Source organism: Lepus europaeus, chromosome 18, assembly GCF_033115175.1.
Source record: "Lepus europaeus isolate LE1 chromosome 18, mLepTim1.pri, whole genome shotgun sequence".
Classification (NCBI taxonomy): Eukaryota; Metazoa; Chordata; class Mammalia; order Lagomorpha; family Leporidae; genus Lepus; species Lepus europaeus.
The window spans coordinates 59,381,711-59,403,284 of NC_084844.1; the positions used below are offsets into that span (position 1 = coordinate 59,381,711).

Consider the following 21,574-nt stretch of genomic DNA (forward strand, 5'->3'; position numbering starts at 1 on the left):
TAGTGCCTTAGATTGAGTCCTGGCCCTGCTTCCAATTATAGCTTCATGCTAATGCACACCTTGGGAAGCAGATGATGGGTCATGTAGTTGGGTCCCTGCCACCCACATGGGAGGACTGGATTGAGTTCCTGTCGCCTAGCTTCAGTCTGGCCCAGGCATGGCTGCTTGGGGATTTAGTGAGTGAACCAATGGATGGGAGACTCTCTGCTTGTCTTGCTCTCTGTGTGTCTGCCTCTCAAATAATTTAATAAATAAAAATACAGCATCAATAATGGTGGCAAAGGTTACTTAACACTGTGTGCTAGGCACTGTCTAGATTCAGTCCTCACAGCTGCCCTGCCTGCTACATACCATAATTACCTTCATTTTACAGCCGAGGGAACTGAGACTCAGGTTTGGGAGCTGGCACGGGTTATGTAACCGGTACATAGTGGGGCTCCAGTCCACCTCCAGGGTCCATGTTGCTAAGGACATGAGAATGGCTTCTGACAGTTCTGTACTTAGGGTACTATGAACCAAATTTTTGGAAAGCTCTAGGGCAGAACCTTCCCTTTGGGTTGATACGCATGCATTTATTGAATCCTCTTTATAGTCTGCTATTAAACATACTCACTCTCTACTGTCCCTAGTCTGGTCTTTGCTCCCGTTGTCCCCAGTGATGGAGACTTGGTGTACTGCCATCCACTGTTCTCCTGATCCTGTCAAAACAAATTGTAGGCTGTGAACTGTGAACTGCTGGGTGGATGTGTGTCTGCATCTGTGCCCCTTGTGATTAGTAAATGTTGAACATCAAAACAGAAAAAAAGCATGAGTGCAGTGTCACTCAACTTACCCTTGCTCCTGCTAAATTCTCTTTCCAGATTGTCAACCAGAATTGCTCTCAGACCTACAGAAGTCCTTTTTTTCAATTAGCATTTGTTTTCTCTCTCTGGTCTTCAACTGTTTCATCTATTATTTACTCCTCAAATATCACCAATAAAAATAGGGTGACCAGAGATGCATTTGCCAGTGCTTAGGGCAGGTCTTAGGGCAGCCAGCTGTGGTCTGCACCGCTCCTCTCTAGCCTTTGTCATCGTTAGAGTGGGACAAAAAGTTCTGACTCAGAAATGCTGTGTATGACTTGAAGTCAGCTTTATGGTTTCCTAGTGGTTTACGTTGTATTCTTTGGTTCAAGGATCACTGACTTAGCAAAGATGCATGTTGGGTGTTTTAGAGTAACCGATGGTCTCTGCTCTGAAGATGTGATGTAGCAACAGGACAGTGTGTTAGCCTCAGAAGGCAGTGCCTCAGCATCTGGGAGCGTCCTGATGCAAAACTTGTTTTGATTGTGGAGAGAGGAGTTTATACTAAAAAACCGCTGGGCTCCTGGGTAGCCCCTTGGCCCAGGCACATTCAGTCCTACACCTAAGTCAAAGCCATCTGCAACCACCACAGCTCTGCTTCAGCCCCATGTTCCCACCAGGGACATCAATGAGTGTATTCTTTAAAAACCTCAATGCTTTCACCTCTGTTTGGTCTCTGCCACTTCTGACCCAATGAACAACCCTTTCCCGGAAGTACTTTGGCCCTCAATTAGTGGTGGTCCCCCTTCCTCCCTCCCTCATTTCATCCACTCCAGGGGTTTAAATGACACTCCTATGTGAGAACTACCTACATCACACACAGACTGACCTTTGTCCACTAAGCTCTCCTTCGTGTGCTCCTGCAGATGCCGTTTTTCCTTGAACGTCTTACTTGCTCCCTCAAGCTCCCCGCACCGCGTTTCCTCAGTCAGCTCCCTCTCCTGCATGTGGTGCCTCCTAAACAGCTCGCGCCTGCCTACTTTCCCTTTCCTTCATTTCGGAGCAGTTAGAACATCCATCTGTTTCAAACAAGGGATTCAAAAAACACCACAACCAGCCAGTGTGCTTATCAAAGCACCCCAAGAGTAGACAACTTGCATTTTTTCTAAGTTACCCAGGTGATTCTGGTTTGTATGTCTCAAAGTAGCACAGTGAACTGTCAGCATAGTATCTAAGGATTATCATTGGTTGAACTCCAGGAAATTATCTTCATCTGACCATTTTTGATCAGTAATTTTGAACCAGCCTGCTCAATAAATGCTTGGGAAATGAATAAATGTGTTCTGGTCCCAAGCTCTGTGGCAGTGACAAGGCCATGTGGTTTCAGCTTCAGTTTATTTGCCATGGTCCCTGGCCCTAAGAATACACGTGCTCTGTACTGCTTCCTAAGTCTTCCTGGGGACTGTTCTCCTCCTCCTGGCAATTTAACCCTGAATGTCCAGCCCACGAGCTGTGTAAGGCTCACAAAGTCATTTGGTCTGGCCCTGCCAAGGAACTGGGAAGGACTGGAAATTCAGTAACACTATTGCAAGCTAATTTCTGAGTGGATAATTCTGCTTGGCCCACGAATGGCTTTATCAATTCTATGTAGCTCTGGCAGAGACTCAAACTGGAACTAGGGGCTGTTCCGCCCCGAGTTTACAGCTTCCCAGGTCAAGTTACTTGTAGGCACATGCACACTCCCATCCTCATAGCGCTCACCCCGACACGGGTCTGTTCTTGAGCAGTCTCCTCCACAGCACGCCCCATTCTTGTTTAACCACCACTCACTTCCTGCATTCTTTTTTCTTGTTTAAAATTCTCAGTGACATGTTGGGAGAAGTGATGGAAATACCACTTATGTCCCCCAAATGCCTTCCCCTCATGGCACAGTGCTTTATGGGTGGTTGCCCGCTGTGCTGTCATTCCAACTGCAGATTACACATGGCACAATGGAGAAGAATGAAAAGAATCAAGGACAGAGGCAAAGTCTTTTGCCTTATCAAAGAGCACCCTGAGAATGTAAGAGGCTTCTTAGTTTGCCATGAAGGGAAAATCATTTTCATCATGTTCACTGAGGTGGCTTTTCCTGGAACTGACAGCAGACTGCCTCAAACCCACTGGTGCACGCCAGGGTCATCTTCAGGTCCAGGGTTTCTTCTTCACTACGAAGACTGAATTTCTGTTCTGAGACAGCAGTTGTTTCCTGTTTTTCTCAGTATTACAAGTTCCTTTCCCTTCCCGGTTCTACTGCTCCAGTTTTGATTTTCCTACCCTGGTTTTTTATTTCTTTTTTTAAAGTCATTATTTTATCTTTGACTTAATGGGTAAAATAAGTTGAGATCATGGGGAAATAATGTTAATTTTACTGTACGACTTTTGAGACTTTATTTTGATGGACAGGATTATCATATCTCAGTTAACTCGAATGTTTATTTAAATACAGCAGCAGCTCAGCCAGGAACTGAGATCTTTAATCTGCCAGCGGTTACCACATCAGGTAAGATTCAAAATATATTATTTATTAATTTGAGATTGGTAAGGTAGCAGTCGATCCAATAAATATATATGGAATATCAACTGTATACCAGGACTTCTCCAGTATGTAAAAATGAGTAATTTATTCAGGGAAGAGATAGTCAATAGCACAGAAAGGGGAACTGCAGATTCAATAAATACTCAGAAGACAATCAAAAACTGTTAAAACAGGAGCTGGTATTATGGCGCACCAGGTTAGCTGCTGGTTGCAAGGTCAGCCCGTATTGGAGTACAAGTTCGACTCTCAGCTGCTCCACTTCCGATCTAGCTCCCTGATAATATGCCTGGGATGGCAGCAGAAGATGGCCCAGTACTTGGGCTCCTGCCACCCTAGGTGGAGTCCAGGCTCCTGGCTTCAGCCTGGCCCAGCCCTGGCCTTTGCAGCCATCTGGTGGAGTGAACCAGCAGATGGAAGACTCTCAATCTCTGTCCGCCTTTCAAATAGAAAGCTAAATCTTCAATTAAAAAAAGCATTAAAACAGTTAATTGAGTGACTTGCTGTTAGCAGAAGTGTGGGTAGCTGAATCACCTGGGGAAACCCATCTCCCCATACTGTCTCTGTGTGTGGGCTGTCAGTATTGTTGCAGGCCACCTGCCGAGTTGGAGGGCTGCCTGTGGCCTGTCACTTCTCCGTCTCTGATCTGCCTCTTGGAATCGAGTGGAAATGCTTCTGGTTGTCTCTTCCAGGCTCAGTTAGCTCTCGAGGCCATTCTTTTGCTGATCCTGCCAGTAATCTTGGTCTAGAAGACATTATCAGGAAGGCACTCATGGGGAGCTTTGATGACAAAGTAGAGGAGCACGGAGTGGTCCTGTCGCAGACTGTGGGAGTAGTGCCTGGTGGCGCCAGCACGTCAGTTGTGACCAGTAGTGAGACACGGAGAGAGGAAGGGGACCCATCACCTCATTCAGGTAATTTTTCATTTCAGTGATCTCTGCCATTTCGGGGAAAAAGCTACTTCACTTTCTAAGTTCTGGTGCATCACTAAGTGACTTCACTGAGATCTCTGACACTTTGCCCAGACACAGCAACAGGAGCAGAAAGAACGTTTTTACCCAGCAGGTTACCTGCTTCGGCATTGCAGCTTCTGCTTTTGTCTGCATCTAGTCCTGTCCGTACACACACACTGGAACTGCAGTCCAAGTACAACCTCACATTCTGTTTGTAAATAAAAGTGACTTACTATTCTAGTAAAAATGATAGCTTCAGTATAACAGAATTGAAACTAAGCCGTAGAAAAGGACAGGACAAAAAGGAAGGCCTCAGAGTCCTTCAGGTGCCATCAGCCAGGAAGCCACTGCTGCTTAGCTCCTGAGAGGCGCCACTGCAGACATCTGTGTCCAGATAAAAAGCCAGAAGTTAGAATGGGATCATTTTACACATTGTTAAAATCAAGCATACAAAAAACCCCTAACTTTAGGCTTTAATGTTTATAAGAACCTTCCTAATCTTCTGAGAACTGACATCTATCTCTTGGGCATAAACAATTCCCTGAAGGCCAGTAATGTTTTAGTTTAGCTTTCTTTCCCTGTCTTCAAACAGAGGATCTCACTGTGGTTCAAAGTTAGTGGTGGTTTGGTTTTTTGTTTTTGTTTTTTTTGTTTTGTTTTGTTTTGTTTTTGCTTGTTCTAAGCCTACATGTAGCTTTAAGCTGACAACAGTATTTTTTGTTCTGAAAAATGTGCACCGTCTTTCCCTTTCTGCCCCTACCGTCAAGTGTATATTGATGAAAGTGTGTGTCTGAAGGCTCTAAGAGCAGTGATGGTTACGCAGCTCCATCCTGCTGCGACTTCTGCAGGATCAGGGTGGGGAAACGCTAGGCTCATGACCCAGGCTCGCATCTCTTCTGAGATGTTCGCGTCTGAGCTCAGTCATCGCGTCCCACTCCTCCTGATGAGCTCACCAGCTAGAGAAAGCAGAGCCTCTGCTGAGGTCCTGGTGGTGGCACAGATTTCTATTCCAGGTTTTCCCCTGGTTGTGTTGAGGATGCTGTAACTCCTCTGCTTGCTTCCCCCTAAATTGGGAGGTGAGAGAGGGTACAGTTAGTGAAGATCAGCCTGCTTTATTTCTTCAGCAACCATATTTTTTAAGCTTATGGCATAAGGATGTATCTGTTTTGGTCGCTATAAGTGAAATTCTGGTGTCTGTTTTAAATCGCTTTATTTCACTAGTTTCTAAAATCCAGATTCCTGATGCTACCACTGTTTTTTCGCTTAGTATATATAACCATTGGCATTGTGGTAGACTTCTAAGTTGAGAACTTAGATACTATGTGTCTATTAATTATTTCACTTGAATGTTACTTTTAGGAGGCGTTTGCAAACCAAAGCTGATTAGCAAGTCAAACAGTAGGAAATCAAAATCTCCCATCCCTGGGCAGGCCTACCTGGGAAGTGAACGGCCCTCTTCGGTCTCCTCTGTGCATTCCGAGGGGGACTACCACAGGCAGACGCCAGGGTGGGCCTGGGAAGACAGGCCATCTTCAACAGGTGAGCAGTCCCGTCCAGCCACTAGTAAATGAGACTTAAAGCACCTTTTTGATTACTTCTTTGAAAATTAGAAATTTTATGCTTTGGAAAACTACATTCCCATGTCTTTACCATTAATGGATTCCACTTTCCAGAATGGAAACTGAATGTACACAATTGTAGAAATGTTAAGAGCACAAGCCTGATCACCATCCACAAAGGAAGATCTATGGAAAGCTCCTCCATTCTCCTGTGTTGTGCAAAGCAAATAAGTCTGCAGTTTCAGTTCTTTCTTGAATATGAAGTGCCACTCCAAGGCCACCTAGCCTTCCATATAGATTCCTAGAGAACATTCCTAGGGAATCTTATTTCAGTTAAAGCTTAATACTTGCTCTTGGATTCTCCACAGAAACACCTGGCTTTGATTTACAGGCTTAACTGTAGCAAAGTTTTTCTCTTCTGGGCTCAGCAGCCCTCACCCGTATGGTTCCCCCTTCCCCCTTCCCAGACTTGCAGACTGAATCGCTGGCTAGAGGCTAAGTGGTGAAACCTTGGCTTTTCCATCTTCCATTCATTTTGCCTTTGTAGTGTCACGTGACCACTGGACTCATCCTGTGCTCCTCCACTCCTGAAAGTGTTGGATTGGAGATGAGACAGCAGGTGTGCCCCTGACACCATAACGCCTCCTTTTTCTTTTGTCAGGCTCAACACAGTTCCCTTATAACCCCCTGACACTGCGGATGCTCAGCAGCACGCCACCAACACCGATCGCATGTGCCCCCTCTGCTGTGAACCAGGCAGCTCCTCACCAACAGAACAGGATCTGGGAGCGAGAGCCCGCCCCGCTGCTCTCAGCACAGTACGAGACACTGTCGGACAGTGACGACTGAACCACACAGACGGGGGACACGGCATGGGGAGGGGCTCGTTCTCGGGTATTTTAGTTGCAGGTCAAAAACCTGCCCATATGATTTGTGCCCAGAGACTTTTCAGGAGAGCCAGGGCCATAGATGATGGAGAAATGATGGAAATTCATTTGGAGCATCAAACGGGAAGAAACAGAAAATAGCCTTTGATACGCCACAATTCAGTGGATTCTAATAGTGGAGGGTTGAAATGTAGAGTTTTTAAAAGTGGACAATTCCTGTTCCTACATCTGTTTGTAAAGAAAACCATAATGTCTTTAAATCACTCATGTAAATAGATGACCTTTTTGCAGTGTAGCCCCTTGCTGTAGTATCTGGTGTACTTATGTTCAAATCAGCGCATCAACTCGGGGGGTAATTTTTAAAAGATCTTTTTGTCTATCTTTTTAACCCTAGCCTTCTAAAAAAAAAAAAAAAAAAAAAAAAAGACCACACCTCATACAGCCCAGATACATAATGTTGGCTGTCACGGGCATTGTACTTTATCTGATTTTGTTTCCTCTGAATTCAGCTTCCCAGTGATGTTTAAAATCTGTGGAAATGTTTAGGTTTTTAACACAGACCCTGTCATGACGTCTGTACGTTAGGGTCAAAGGCAGGAGCGATGAACTTTCTGCCACATTGTAAATTCCCAGTGCAAGCTTTAAGTTTTCATTAGTAGCACTGAAAAAATATTACTGCATGGGTATGTTCTAGTTCAGTTTTTAAAGTTTTAAAGGCTTATTTGAGGCATACCTCACTGTTATGCACACTGGTGATTTAACCACGCCCCTAGGTATCCCTTTTCTCCTGCATTTGATGCAGCCCAACAAAGCTTCTGTTTTGAAATAAATTTGACTTCCCTGTCCATAGCTACGGCAGATCATTTGTGAGTCAAGGCTCTTGGTGTCTCAGGTTCCAAAGGAAAAACTTACATACTTTTCTTTAGTTTGATGTCTGTGATTGGCTGAGTCCAAAGACAATGGTCTGTGTAGCATCTCCATCACAGAGCTGTGCTTCCTGCTGCCTGGACAGCTCGCTCAGAGGACACCTTCCGGGCCCCAGTCTGTGCCTGCGGAGCTTCCTCGGGACGAGAGTACTGTTGAATGTTTTCATTTCATAGATTATCAAGATGTAAATAATTGAATGAACTGGAAACTAAGTGTGGTACTACAGGGTCAGTTTTTTAGTCTTCATAAGAACTCGTTGAATCCTCAGATTCTTCAAGTATAATTTAATCACAGCATGTGAGCATCCTTCCATAGTCTATCTGTAGTAATGTTCTGGGGAGAATGCCACTGGTAACTGGGTAGGGGAGTGATCAGAGGGCTAGAAGGAGGATAAGGATTAGCACTTTACAGACTTCTAAGCAGACCTAAGACTTTTAAGCAGCACTCGGGTCTCTTAAGACAGCAGCTCCCAGCTATGCACTGAGCCAGCCCCTCAGATGGCCTGTAAGGATGCTGTCTAATCCCTAGTGTAGCGATGGAGACACAGGTGTCCATCCTTTACCCATAGAGTGGCAAAGGTAAGCCATAAGCCCACATGTATCTGGAGTGAAAGCCTTCACTCCTGTCACTGGTCCACTCCTGTATACTTCAGGTTTTTAAAATAAGCTTCAGGTCAGGTTTCATGGTCAGAGTTCCCATTGTTTGGCAAGTTGGTATCTTTAAAATAGTATTCACACCCATGCAATTTTCACATAAAGATAATAAGCAAATGTTCCACTTAACAGTTTACTGCCAAAATTTTTTTTTCAGGTACTGGTAGTATTTTAGAATTTGTTACTAATTTATCTTGCCAGCTGACCCCAGAAATGATTATGATTGTATTTAACTGTGACTCAGAGCCAGGATGGTTTTTGAGAACAGAAGGTCACTCCTGCAGCCCTCCTGATGGTGCATCCGTGTGGAAGGGCGGGTTCACCTCACCCTGCTGTCCACAGCAAGCAGAGCACTCGGAGCGACTGCCCCCGCGGTGAGCTGCAGATCAGCGTGTGAGCTTTGCAGGCTGAGGCGTCACTGTTCCGATGCTGCATCTTTATGATCTGTTTCACACCCAGAACACAATTCAGGTCTTCCTAATACTGCTAAAAGAAGTATTCTGACAGCCAATTTTCCAGTGCATGTTTAAGATTGGGAACTTCTTGTTTAATTTTGGTACGCTCAGTGATTCTATGTTTAAAATATTTATGTCCTGAAAACTCCAGTGATGAAATACATTTCCAAATTTCAAACTGCACTGTTTTAAACAATTCAGACCAACCCAGTAAAGGGGGTCCGTTCTCCTGTTGTTTCACAACAGTGCAAGTGAACTACGCGACTGGGCTGTCGTTCTGAAAACGACTTGAGTTCACCCAGCAGCGGGACCATGAAGTGAATCACTGTGAAGGACTGAGTTTTCTTAAATAAAACTTGGAGTGAAAAACCCAGCTTTCAGTAACCGTGCAGCGAACATGCTCGATGCAGGAGGTTAGTGGCTGCCACCAATTGTTCTATTTCCAAGAAATTAAGACTGGGTTGCACTGAAATACAATCTCACTTGTTAATCTTATTTGAGTTAGACTTGATTAAAAGAATAAGGTGGGTGATAGCTAATAGATGAACTTAGATATAAAGTGGGTAGAAATTTACATCTGTAAAATATAAAATTCTAGTTTTAGTCAAATCCTTGAGGATTTATACCTGAGTTTCTAGTATTTTCATTAACTCTGCAGTAGGAATTTTTCTGAGAAACTCAAAGATTACTGGAATACATGTAATATTGTATAGTTTCTAGTTTATTAAGAAAAGATTCTACATATGAACCAAAAATATCAGTTTCAGTCCCACTCACTCCCCCTCCCCCAGGAATGCCAACAATATCAGTGTTTCTTCATGGGACCTAGAAAAACTGGCTCTAGACCATTGCGATTTGCAAGACCGCTGTGATAGGAGCATCCGCCCGTGTATCTGGCACGGATACACCGAGGCAGTGTGATAAAACCCTGGCAGCACAGCGGCCTAGTCACGTGCACTCATCTGACACAACCTCCTGTGTTCCTCCCTTTACAGATGAGGGACTGGGGTCCTGATCAGTGGTTCACTACAGCAGCAGTGCACAACAGTTCTAAAACGCTACACCTGTAGGGCCTACTGTGCAGCAGGTCCCTGGTGCGGCCCAGGTGTATGTATCTCACCTCGGTCGACTCAGCTCACGTGACCGACGTGGCAAAAGTCTTTAACACTGACAAGAGGCTGCCTGGCTCCTCATCTCTACCCCCAGTTTTCAACACTTAGAAAACTAGATATGTGTAGTTCACTTTTATGTATAAACAAATGGGTGACATACTTTCAAGGGCCTAATTCCCACTTTAAAATTTCATGCTTGATTCTGGTAGCAAAAAGAGACATCACTTTTCCTCCTTAATACATTCAGTCCCACCCTGTGCTTCATGAAATAGGTAAGAAAAACAACTCACCATAATCCCCCTCTGCCATGAGACAGGTAGCTCTGGTTTGCCAGATATTGGTAAAGTGAGAGAAGAGAGGGCAGCGAATCAGTGGAGCAGAACCTTAGGGCAGTGATGCCAGGCAGGCTTCCACACCCACCCCCCAGAGCAGCACAGACGGCGCCCGACCACGGGTCACCACCAGCGGCAGTGTACGCAGCCTGTCCTTCACCAAGGCTAAGCTGAGGCAACCTGACACAGAACAAGGATTTAAGCCATGGATTTGGGTGCCACAGAGACTGGGAGACTAGCTATTCCTGGGAATCACTCTGCCTACAGCAAAAACGGATTTAGAGCTTGATAAATTAAGTCAAAGGACTGCTTTTTCTCGACAGCTCAGCCAATTCTTCCCTGATGTGTTGTACAGAAACCTCATCTCTTTTCAGCTCTGCTTGCTTCAGGGCTTCCTGGTAGATCTCTCTTGCTTGTGTATATCGTTCTAAAATAACCCAGAGAGAAGGCAGAATCAGAAGAAAACGGATGTTGCCAAGTGATCCTGAAGAGAAAGCACTCATGAAGGCAGATACGGGTCTGATGTCCGGTGTGCTAAGTCACAGGCTGCAGCTACTTCATTTCATCTCCATGGAGCATGCTGGCTTAGGGAGGCTGGAACCCGGCCCAGAAGGTCAGAGTCTAAGCCACTGAGAGCCGTGGCCTCTCCAGGATACCCCGGGGCCTGGCTCGGTGAGCCGAGGGTCTCACCATGAGGGTACTTGTAGTAAGACGCCTGTCATGCCAGGTTTCTGAAAATTAGAGTTGAGGTCCTGAGCGTGCTGATACCCAGAAATGTCTGCCAAAGAGATAGTCCCAGTAACACCAGCGCACTGCGAGCAGTAAACCGCAGCTGTGGAAACACAAGGCACTGGAGGAATGAGGCACTATGACTGCGAGTTTTCTCTAGCCTGATGTGGTTCACTAGGCTTGTACAACAGTCCAGGAGTGAGAAGAATCGAGCAAACAATACTTCACCCTAGCATTTTTTTCTGCACTTAACCAGCCTTTTAATTGTAGAGTTTCCTCATTGCCCCTATCTTCCCCACACATCAGATTTATAAAGCCAGTGGCATCCCTCTCTGAACCCAGTGGTACCCACCTCTGTGCATGAGAACCGCAGCTAGATTGCTGAGCACCATGTGCAGCTCGGGGTGGTCGATCTGTCTCGCTAGCTCCGACGCCCTCTGCATGTGAACAAAAGCCTCATCAAAGCGGCCCTGTGCATCCAGGGTAGTAGCCAGGTCACTCATCAGCACAACAGTCTGCAAATAAAACAGACATGGATAGTTAAGATCTGTCTCCCAGCACTCCAGAAATGGCAGGGATGCCAGCCTTTAAACTGTGGGCCTTTATTATTCACATTTGATAGTGGATAACATTAGTCTGATGCTCTGGGAAATGATACAGATCTAAAAATGGATCTGCAGAGCTCTCCCGTACATCCTCTGTGCCTGTGACGGCTGCTTGGAGAACAGCAGGTAGCGTGCACAGGTGTCCAAGCACATGCCCAGGAGGAGGTGGCTATTGGTCTTCTCCTCCTCAGGATATGATTAATCCAGCTAATTATCAAATAAGAAGCACCACCTGAGAAATGACAGCAAAAAGTGGTTGTGATGTGATCCCATTTAAAGTTCCGCGACGTTGAGAAGCATGCCTCACATGGTCTGAGGGTCTTCAGGGCCATATTCTAATTCTACTAGAACGTCTTTCCTACTGCTAACCCTGGGGCTCTTCGAAAAGGAGAAACAAATCAGCTATTTTAGAAAACTTTTGGCCGGCGCCGTGGCTTAACAGGCTAATCCTCCGCCTTGCGGCGCCGGCACACCAGGTTCTAGTCCCGGTTGGGGCACTGGATTCTATTCTGGCTGCCACTCTTCCAGGCCAGCTCTCTGCTATGGCCCGGGAAGGCAGTGGAGGATGGCCCAAGTCCTTGGGCCCTGCACCCGCAAGGGAGTCCAGGAGAAGCACCTGGCTCCTGGCTTCGGATCAGCACAATGCACCGGCCACAGCACGCCTACCGCGACGGCCATTGGAGGGTGAACCAACGGCAAAAAGGAAGACCTTTCTCTCTGTCTGTCTCTCACTATCCACTCTGCCTGTCAAAAATAAAAAAAAGAAATAAAAAAAACTTTGGCACCAAGAAAAGGAGAACAGGAACCTGAAGTCCATGCTTGCCTCCTTATCCTCATTGATGCTGCATTAGAGGACCCTTCCCAGAGAGATCCACAGCTCAGATTCCCTTTTCTTAAACATTCTCACCCTACCATCTAGCCCAGCCTCAGACACGTTCAGCTCACTCAAAGTTCTGCTGTCTTGCTGGGGGTTGCAAACACAAAGAAATCCGCTTCTAATCCGCTAAGAACTTGCTTTAATAGAGGACTGGCAAAGTTGATTTTAGTTCAACCATGGTACTTTATGTTAAAAAAACTTCTAAACCACTGATTCAAATTTAAGTCCCTCCTTCCTTTCCTGTCACTCACTCCCTGCCGTTTTAACTGCCGGGTGACAGAAGCAAAGGTGTTCACGTTTATTAAGCTGAGGAATCTGCGAACACCACTCTGAAATCCCATGCTGTGTGCTCTGAAGCCATGCAGGCACAGGGGGCCTGGTTAGATCTGCCTCGTGGGAAAGCTGGTCTGCTGTGCAGATCCCGTAACTGAGCAGTAGTCTCGGAAGTACCAGTGACCTGGAGCCCCAGGCAGCCGCACCTGGGGCCACCACCGACTGTGTCCCCAGTGCGCACTCGCACCCGCGGTTTGGAAGCCTCTCTTCCAGTCCCTCTTCTAGGTCTTCCTCCCTTACCTGGGGGTGTCTTTCTCCTTGTATTTCCTCAGAGATCTGCAGAGCTCTCTCGTACATCCTCTGTGCCTGTGACGGCTGCTTGGAGAACAGCAGGTAGCGTGCACAGGCGTCCAAGCACATGCCCAGGAGGAGGTGGGTATTGGTCTTCTCTTCCACTGAGAAGGAAAGAGCAGTCTGAGCTGTGACAGGCACTTTATAGAAGGTGAGGCAGGGAATCAGTCAACAGATACTCATCACTTACATTGCAGCAGTATGGGATTCACGGTGCTTCCCGTCACTTAAGTACTCTGTATCTACACCCATCTAAATGACAGTCCAGACTCGGAATCGCAGTGCTTCCCCCTTACATAGCAAACAGTCTGTGCATCAATTATAATGTGAAATATTTTCAGTTTGAAACTAACAGCAGTCAGCAGAAACAGTTGAAGTTGACAATAAGCCTAATTAAGAATGAGTTGGAGGCCAGCGCCGCGGCTCACTTGGCTAATCCTCCGCCTGCAGCGCCTGCACCCCGGGTTCTAGTCCCGGGTGGGGCACCGGATTCTGTCCCGGTTGCCCCTCTTCCAGTCCAGCTCTCTGCTGTGGCCCAGGAGTGCAGTGGAGGATGGCCCAGGTCCTTGGGCCCTGCACCTGCATGGCAGACCAGAAGAAGCACCTGGCTCCTGGCTTCGGATCAGCGCAGCACGCTGGCTGTAGCAGCCATTTGAGGGGTGAACCAATGGAAGGAAGACCTTTCTCTCTCTCACTAAATCTGCCTGTCCAAAAAAAAAAAAAAAAAAGCTGTTTCTCCCTCTTTGTAACTTTGCTTTTCAAACAAATAAAAAAAAAGAAGAATGAGTTGGGGCTGGTGCTCTGGCATAGCAGGTAAAACCACCGCCTGCAGTGCTAGCATCCCATATGGACACCAGTTCGAGTCCTGGTTGCTCCACATCCGATCCAACTCTCTGCTGTGGCTGGGAGAACAGAAGATGGCCCAAGTCCTTGGGCCGCTGCACCCATGTGGCCATCTGGGGAGTGAACCAGCAGATGCAAGATTTCTTTCTGTCTACCTCTGCAACTCCACCTTTCAAAATAAATAAATCTTAAAGGAAAAAAAAAAAAAAAAAAGCCAGTGAAGTCCTAAAATGCAAAGCCAAAGACTGAATTTAAAGAATGGTTTGGAGCTGGTGTTGTGCTTAGTGGATAAAGCTGCCAGCTCCCTGCTAATGTGCCTGGGAAAGCAGTGGAGGATGGCCCAAGTGCTGTGCTCCTGCTACCCATGTGGGAGACCTAGAGGCTCCTGGCTTGGGCTGGGCCCATCCCTGGCCATTGAGGTCATCTAGGGAGTGAGCCAGCAGATGGAAGACCTCTCTCTCTCTGCCTCTCCTCCTAACTCTTTCAAATAAAAAATAATTTATCCATTTTCAAAGGAAAATAATAAAGACTGGAGGGATTTTGCTCTGTTAATACATTAATGAACTGACTACATAATGTCTGAAGAACAACTTAAAACACGTTATGCTACATAAATAAGACTAGAAACACAGCTAGGGAATAGGAACCAAAATGAGCTTGCACAAGTAAATGCTTCTGAAAGGTGATCTGAATCACACAAACAGTAATGGGCAAGATTAAATGGGAATTCTGCAAACAATTCGAGGGGAAGTAAAGAGATCATTTCAGGCAAGGTTAGGTAAACGGAAGCACCAGGTCCCGGTTGTGTAATCACCAAAGCCATCATTCATTCCTGCCAAACCCTTTTCTTTGCAGGTCTTAAATTTACAGATGCTATATAGAATTTTTTTTTAAACTGTGACTAAATAACAGAACAAATGAAGTTTAAACTATGTTTAAAGTTAAATTAGGATCAGTTTTAAATAAACTTCCTTACAGATTCACTCTCAAAGAAATACACCAAAGACTATACATTTAAAACAATTTATGGATAAATATAACCCATATAAAATAGCAAAAACTAAAATGACATCAACTATCACATGTAAAGGTCATTTCTATAAAAAGAATATTAAAATACCTAACTATAAGCACACTTTTTAAAAAGCTGGACAAAAACAATCACAGAGCAGTTTAATACTGGAAAAAAAAGTGAAATAAATGGTTATATAATGAAGATAGGCTGAAGGACAACGAGAAGCAAATCTTTCTGGCCCTTCAAGTGCAGCAAGTCCAAGAAGATAATCTGTAACGGATTTCAGACTCAGAATAGCACGTTCTCTGAGAGCTTCTGAAGACAAAGAAAACTGTTGGCCACAACAGTAACATCCAGAACAAAATGTTCCCATCATTCTGTGCTAATTTCCTCCAGATGCTTCTGTTTCTGGAAATGACACTCTTTTTATATATTTCCAATTAGAGAACATGTCCAACACTAGAACTTCAAAAGTGCAAGAATAATTTTCCAGTTTTACCCGTTACCATAATGGCAAATAACAGTGGCCGAAGACACAGGAAGCATGAGGAACAAGGTACAAGTCTTACCTACAGTATCTGTTCATTAGGAAGTTTTTTAAAATATATTTTAAATCACAGCACCTTCTGACCACAATAAACATGGAACTATCTTTTGGAAAACTTTCTAAAAATAGGACTAAGGGAGAAATAAAAAACACTACCACAGAACTTTGAGAAAACAAGTCTTCATAAAGAAAATCTTCAGAATTCAACAGTGAAAAAAAACGATCTAGCCTGCCGCTAATTTAAGAGAAAATTTCATAGATCTAATGAGGTGCCAGAGTTCCTTTCCTAATTAATAATGACAAACATGGTTTTTTGAAATATTAACATAAAAATCGTTAGAAATTATTTCTAAAAATCAGCTTAGTAACTGAAATAAATTGGGGTCACTTGTGCAAGAAGCATACTTATCAAATTTTAATTATTTTCATAAATTATTTCCAATAAACTTCAGTCAGAGAGTCAGTGAACGTGAGGTGAGTGTGGCAGTGCGGCGGGTTGGTTAAGCCGCAGCTTGTGATGCCGGCACCCCACACTGGAGGCCGCTCCGCTTCACGTCTCCTCCTCCAGGCAGCGCCTCTGCTGTTGACAGCTCTATCAGTATCTAGCAGCATGTCTGCCACATCGGCAGGTACACGCTATTTCCTCTGAAGGAATCAACAAATCATTTAAAATAGAAGGGTGCTGGTCGGAAATGGAATACAATGAAACTAAACATTAATTGTCATCACAGAATTAACATTAGCATGGAGTGTCTAGGAAAGAAAGTAGACGTCAATACAAAGTGAGAAAAGGATGGACTATCCGCTTGGCTAGGGGAGTGTAGCGCATGCGTATTTTACAACTCTGGGTAAAGAGTAAATGTAGGGAGCTGGCGCTGTGGTGCAGCAGGTTAAGCTGTGTCCAACAACGCTGGCATCCCATGTGGATGCTGGTTCAAGTCCTGGCTCTGCACTTCTGATCCAGCTCTCTGCTAATGCACCTGGGAAGGCAGCAGAGGATGGCCCAATTCCCCGGGCCCCTGCCACCCACGTGAGAGACCAGGAAGAAGCTCTCGGCTCCTGGCTTTGGACAGGCCCAGCTCTGGCCATTGCAGCCGTTTGGAGAGTGAGCCAGCAGATGCAAGCCCTCTCTCTCTCTAACTGCCTTTCAAATAAATAAACCTTAAAAAAAGATGCTTGCTTTTTAAAAGTCATTAAGAAAAAGACAGCCAGCCCCTCAGAAAATAAGCAAAGGATATGAAGAGACAATTTTGAGAACAGAAAATCTGAATGGCTAATAAGTAAGTGAAAATGTTCCATTTCAGTAGTAAGGAGAATCACATAGTGAAGCCAAAATGAAATCTCTTCGTACCCATCCATCAGCAGCTATTCTAAGTGTAACAATAACAAGAATCCTAAACACGACTGGTAGAAACGTGGCTTGGGAAGAGCACTCTGCTCAGCAGCCTGCTAATGTCCTGTATGCACCCGGCACTCCACTCGCGTGTCCAACACTGAGGGTCTGTGCACTCTGCTAGCAGTCTAATGTCCTGTATGCACCCGGCACTCCACTCGCGTGTCCAACACTGAGGGTCTGTGCACTCTGCAAGCAGTCTGATGTCCTGTATGCACCCGGCACTCCACTCGCGTGTCCAACACCGAGGGTCTGTGCACTCTGCTAGCAGTCTGATGTCCTGTATGCACCCGGCACTCCACTCGCGTGTCCAACACCGAGGGTCTGTGCACTCTGCTAGCAGTCTAATGTCTACTGTATGCACCTGGCACTTCCACTCGCGTGTCCAACACTGAGGGTCTGTGCACTCTGCTAGCAGTCTGATGTCCTGTATGCACCCGGCACTCCACTCGCATGTCCAACACCGAGGGTCTGTGCACTCTGCTAGCAGTCTGATGTCCTGTATGCACCCGGCACTCCACTCGCGTGTCCAACACCGAGGGTCTGTGCACTCTGCTAGCAGTCTGATGTCCTGTATGCACCCGGCACTCCACTCGCGTGTCCAACACCGAGGGTCTGTGCACTCTGCTAGCAGTCTGATGTCCTGTATGCACCCGGCACTCCACTCGCGTGTCCAACACCGAGGGTCTGTGCACTCTGCTAGCAGTCTGATGTCCTGTATGCACCCGGCACTCCACTCGCGTGTCCAACACCGAGGGTCTGTGCACTCTGCTAGCAGTCTAATGTCCTGTATGCACCCGGCACTCCACTCGCGTGTCCAACACCGAGGGTCTGTGCACTCTGCTAGCAGTCTAATGTCTACTGTATGCACCCGGCACTCCACTCGCGTGTCCAACACTGAGGGTCTGTGCACTCTGCTAGCAGTCTGATGTCCTGTATGCACCCGGCACTCCACTCGTGTGTCCAACACCGAGGGTCTGTGCACTCTGCTAGCAGTCTGATGTCCTGTATGCACCTGGCACTTCCACTCGCGTGTCCAACACCGAGGGTCTGTGCACTCTGCTAGCAGTCTAATGTCCTGTATGCACCTGGCACTTCCACTCGCGTGTCCAACACCGAGGGTCTGTGCACTCTGCTAGCAGTCTGATGTCCTGTATGCACCCGGCACTCCAGTCGCGTGTCCAACACCGAGGGTCTGTGCACTCTGCTAGCAGTCTAATGTCTACTGTATGCACCCGGCACTCCACTCGCGTGTCCAACACCGAGGGTCTGTGCACTCTGCTAGCAGTCTGATGTCCTGTATGCACCCGGCACTCCACTCGCGTGTCCAACACCGAGGGTCTGTGCACTCTGCTAGCAGTCTGATGTCCTGTATGCACCCGGCACTCCACTCGCGTGTCCAACACCGAGGGTCTGTGCACTCTGCTAGCAGTCTGATGTCCTGTATGCACCCGGCACTCCACTCGCGTGTCCAACACCGAGGGTCTGTGCACTCTGCTAGCAGTCTGATGTCCTGTATGCACCCGGCACTCCACTCGCGTGTCCAACACCGAGGGTCTGTGCACTCTGCTAGCAGTCTGATGTCCTGTATGCACCCGGCACTCCACTCGCGTGTCCAACACCGAGGGTCTGTGCACTCTGCTAGCAGTCTGATGTCCTGTATGCACCCGGCACTCCACTCGCGTGTCCAACACCGAGGGTCTGTGCACTCTGCTAGCAGTCTGATGTCCTGTATGCACCCGGCACTCCACTCGCGTGTCCAACACCGAGGGTCTGTGCACTCTGCTAGCAGTCTGATGTCCTGTATGCACCCGGCACTCCACTCGCGTGTCCAACACCGAGGGTCTGTGCACTCTGCTAGCAGTCTAATGTCCTGTATGCACCCGGCACTCCACTCGCGTGTCCAACACCGAGGGTCTGTGCACTCTGCTAGCAGTCTGATGTCCTGTATGCACCCGGCACTCCACTCGCGTGTCCAACACCGAGGGTCTGTGCACTCTGCTAGCAGTCTGATGTCCTGCATGCACCCGGCACTCCACTCGCGTGTCCAACACCGAGGGTCTGTGCACTCTGCTAGCAGTCTGATGTCCTGCATGCACCCGGCACTCCACTCGCGTGTCCAACACCGAGGGTCTGTGCACTCTGCTAGCAGTCTGATGTCCTGCATGCACCCGGCACTCCACTCGCGTGTCCAACACCGAGGGTCTGTGCACTCTGCTAGCAGTCTGATGTCCTGTATGCACCCGGCACTCCACTCGTGTGTCCAACACCGAGGGTCTGTGCACTCTGCTAGCAGTCTGATGTCCTGTATGCACCCGGCACTCCACTCGTGTGTCCAACACCGAGGGTCTGTGCACTCTGCTAGCAGTCTGATGTCCTGTATGCACCCGGCACTCCACTCGCGTGTCCAACACCGAGGGTCTGTGCACTCTGCTAGCAGTCTGATGTCCTGTATGCACCCGGCACTCCACTCGCGTGTCCAACACCGAGGGTCTGTGCACTCTGCTAGCAGTCTGATGTCCTGTATGCACCCGGCACTCCACTCGCGTGTCCAACACCGAGGGTCTGTGCACTCTGCTAGCAGTCTGATGTCCTGTATGCACCCGGCACTCCACTCGCGTGTCCAACACCGAGGGTCTGTGCACTCTGCTAGCAGTCTGATGTCCTGTATGCACCCGGCACTCCACTCGCGTGTCCAACACCGAGGGTCTGTGCACTCTGCTAGCAGTCTGATGTCCTGTATGCACCCGGCACTCCACTCGCGTGTCCAACACCGAGGGTCTGTGCACTCTGCTAGCAGTCTGATGTCCTGTATGCACCCGGCACTCCACTCGCGTGTCCAACACCGAGGGTCTGTGCACTCTGCTAGCAGTCTAATGTCCTGTATGCACCCGGCACTCCACTCGCGTGTCCAACACCGAGGGTCTGTGCACTCTGCTAGCAGTCTAATGTCCTGTATGCACCCGGCACTCCAGTCGCGTGTCCAACACCGAGGGTCTGTGCACTCTGCTAGCAGTCTGATGTCCTGTATGCACCCGGCACTCCACTCGCGTGTCCAACACTGAGGGTCTCTTGTGTATGTGCATGGAGATAGAGATCCGAGTGTTCAGCAAGTATCTGAACAACCCTATGTGTACAACGAAGTGCGGCATCAGCCCTACTGTATACTGTTTATTGATATCTAAGAGTGCAATAAATAGGCTGGCATCAAATTCTACATGGTTGTTAGGCAAAGGGAGTATTTAGGAGTTAAAATACACGAAAATTTTTTTGAAGCAAATATGGTAAAATACTGAAATGTGACAAAGCTGAAGGGCAGGTAAACAGGTGTGAAATTCTTTTCGCCTTCCTTTTGCTTGAAATCTCTAACAGAAGAAGAAGAGCACAGAGCTGACTTCCAAGGACAGTAAATCGGTAATGTGGAATACAAGCTGAAAAAATTCCCAAGATACAGACTGGAAAACCGAGGGAAGGGAGGACGAGTGTGAGAGAGAAGCAGCTACTCAGGCGAATGGCAGTCCCGAGCGGCAGGAGCAGGGGCCACGCGCAAGGCCGGGTGCACAGGCTCGCGGGGCCAGGCCGCTCCGGGAGCCCTCCCTGGCAGTACGCCGGCACAGCTTCTGAGTCCTACAAAGCACGCACACGGAAGAGAACAGGCCACTCACCGAACAAGACAACCTGGCTTCAGAACTCTCGACAAGAAAGGCACCTGACATTACAGCTCGGCTCAGAGAGCCAAAAAGGTTGGGGAATTAGGGCGGTGAATGTCCTGCAGAGGAAACTGAAAATGGAAATTATTTTCCTCTAAAGAAGTAAATGTTTTGAATTTTTTTAAAAAAAAGAACCATTAAATGTACTTGTTTGAAAGAGAGACAGTGAGTGAGTGAGCGAGCTGGTGAGCGAGCACCTATCCACCACCTATCCACCGGTTTAATCCCCAAATGTCCACGACAGCCAGGTCTGAGCCAGGGCTGGGCCAGGCTGAAACCAGGCGCTGGGAATTCAATCCAGGGACCCAACAACTGCAGCTCTCGCTGCTGCCTCCCAGGGTGTGCAGGAGCAGGAAGCTGGAATGCAGAGCAGAGGCGGGACTTGAACCCAGGTACTCCACGATACGGGGCTCAGGCACCCCGCACCAATGCCTGCCCCTGAGGAAATGATTCCTGGATGAGCGCATGCCTTCCCTCCAGAATATCAGTGGAGGCTGCGAGGGAAACATCCCTCTAGCAGGGACTGAAAACAAAGGAAGCAGCAAACATAAACACGCTTTCACAAGCAGAAATCACAACAGCTGTCACTGAGTTTAAAACGTCTTAAAATTCTTTACCAGAAGACAATGAATTTAACTCAGGATTTAAAAAAAAAAAAAAAAAACCAACCAGAGCCTCTACAAAAGGCACACTGAAAAACAACTCACAGAGTTTAAGATGAACATACGTAGGTAATGTGAAACCAACATTTGTGACAAACACCTTAAAGAGGAAACAAAACCATTTCCTGATGAATGGATAGCTCAGGGGTAAATATACCTTTCTGGGCTGTAAACAGAGCACAGGCGTTCATATAAATGTAAACCAAGAAGTTCTGTCTACAAGAACGGGACAAAGCCAGCAGGGCTGCAGATGACGGGAACACTGCTGTCGCCCAGCCCGACCTGGCAGGCACATCCAGAGCACACCCGCTTCCCAAAAGCACACGCAGCATTCTCC

At 47.3% G+C, this 21,574-nt stretch overlaps 2 protein-coding genes across 6 annotated transcripts in view; one reads left to right on the forward strand and one right to left on the reverse strand.

Moving 5' to 3' along the window:
* NCOR1 (nuclear receptor corepressor 1) overlaps positions 1-7,600 on the forward strand; it is a 177,885-nt gene extending 170,285 nt beyond the window's left edge. For all 3 annotated transcript variants that reach the window (XM_062216449.1, XM_062216450.1, XM_062216451.1), the window contains 4 exons: positions 3,268-3,321; positions 4,047-4,268; positions 5,667-5,846; positions 6,528-7,600. In XM_062216449.1, coding sequence (XP_062072433.1) covers positions 3,268-3,321; positions 4,047-4,268; positions 5,667-5,846; positions 6,528-6,715 — 644 coding nt within the window. In that variant the 3' untranslated portion in view covers positions 6,716-7,600. The remainder of the gene's footprint in view (positions 1-3,267; positions 3,322-4,046; positions 4,269-5,666; positions 5,847-6,527) is intronic.
* TTC19 (tetratricopeptide repeat domain 19) overlaps positions 3,424-21,574 on the reverse strand; it is a 36,815-nt gene continuing 18,664 nt past the window's right edge. The window contains exons 8-13 of one of the 3 annotated variants that reach the window (XR_009868475.1): positions 13,017-13,171; positions 11,314-11,476; positions 7,670-10,659; positions 5,744-5,880; positions 5,261-5,371; positions 3,424-4,691 (exon numbers count right to left, since the gene is read on the reverse strand). Coding sequence is in view for 2 of the 3 variants with exons in the window: in XM_062216454.1 (XP_062072438.1) it covers positions 10,526-10,659; positions 11,314-11,476; positions 13,017-13,171 (452 nt within the window). In the remaining variant the exon portion in view is untranslated. The other 2 variants (XM_062216454.1, XM_062216455.1) reach the window with 2 other exon arrangements.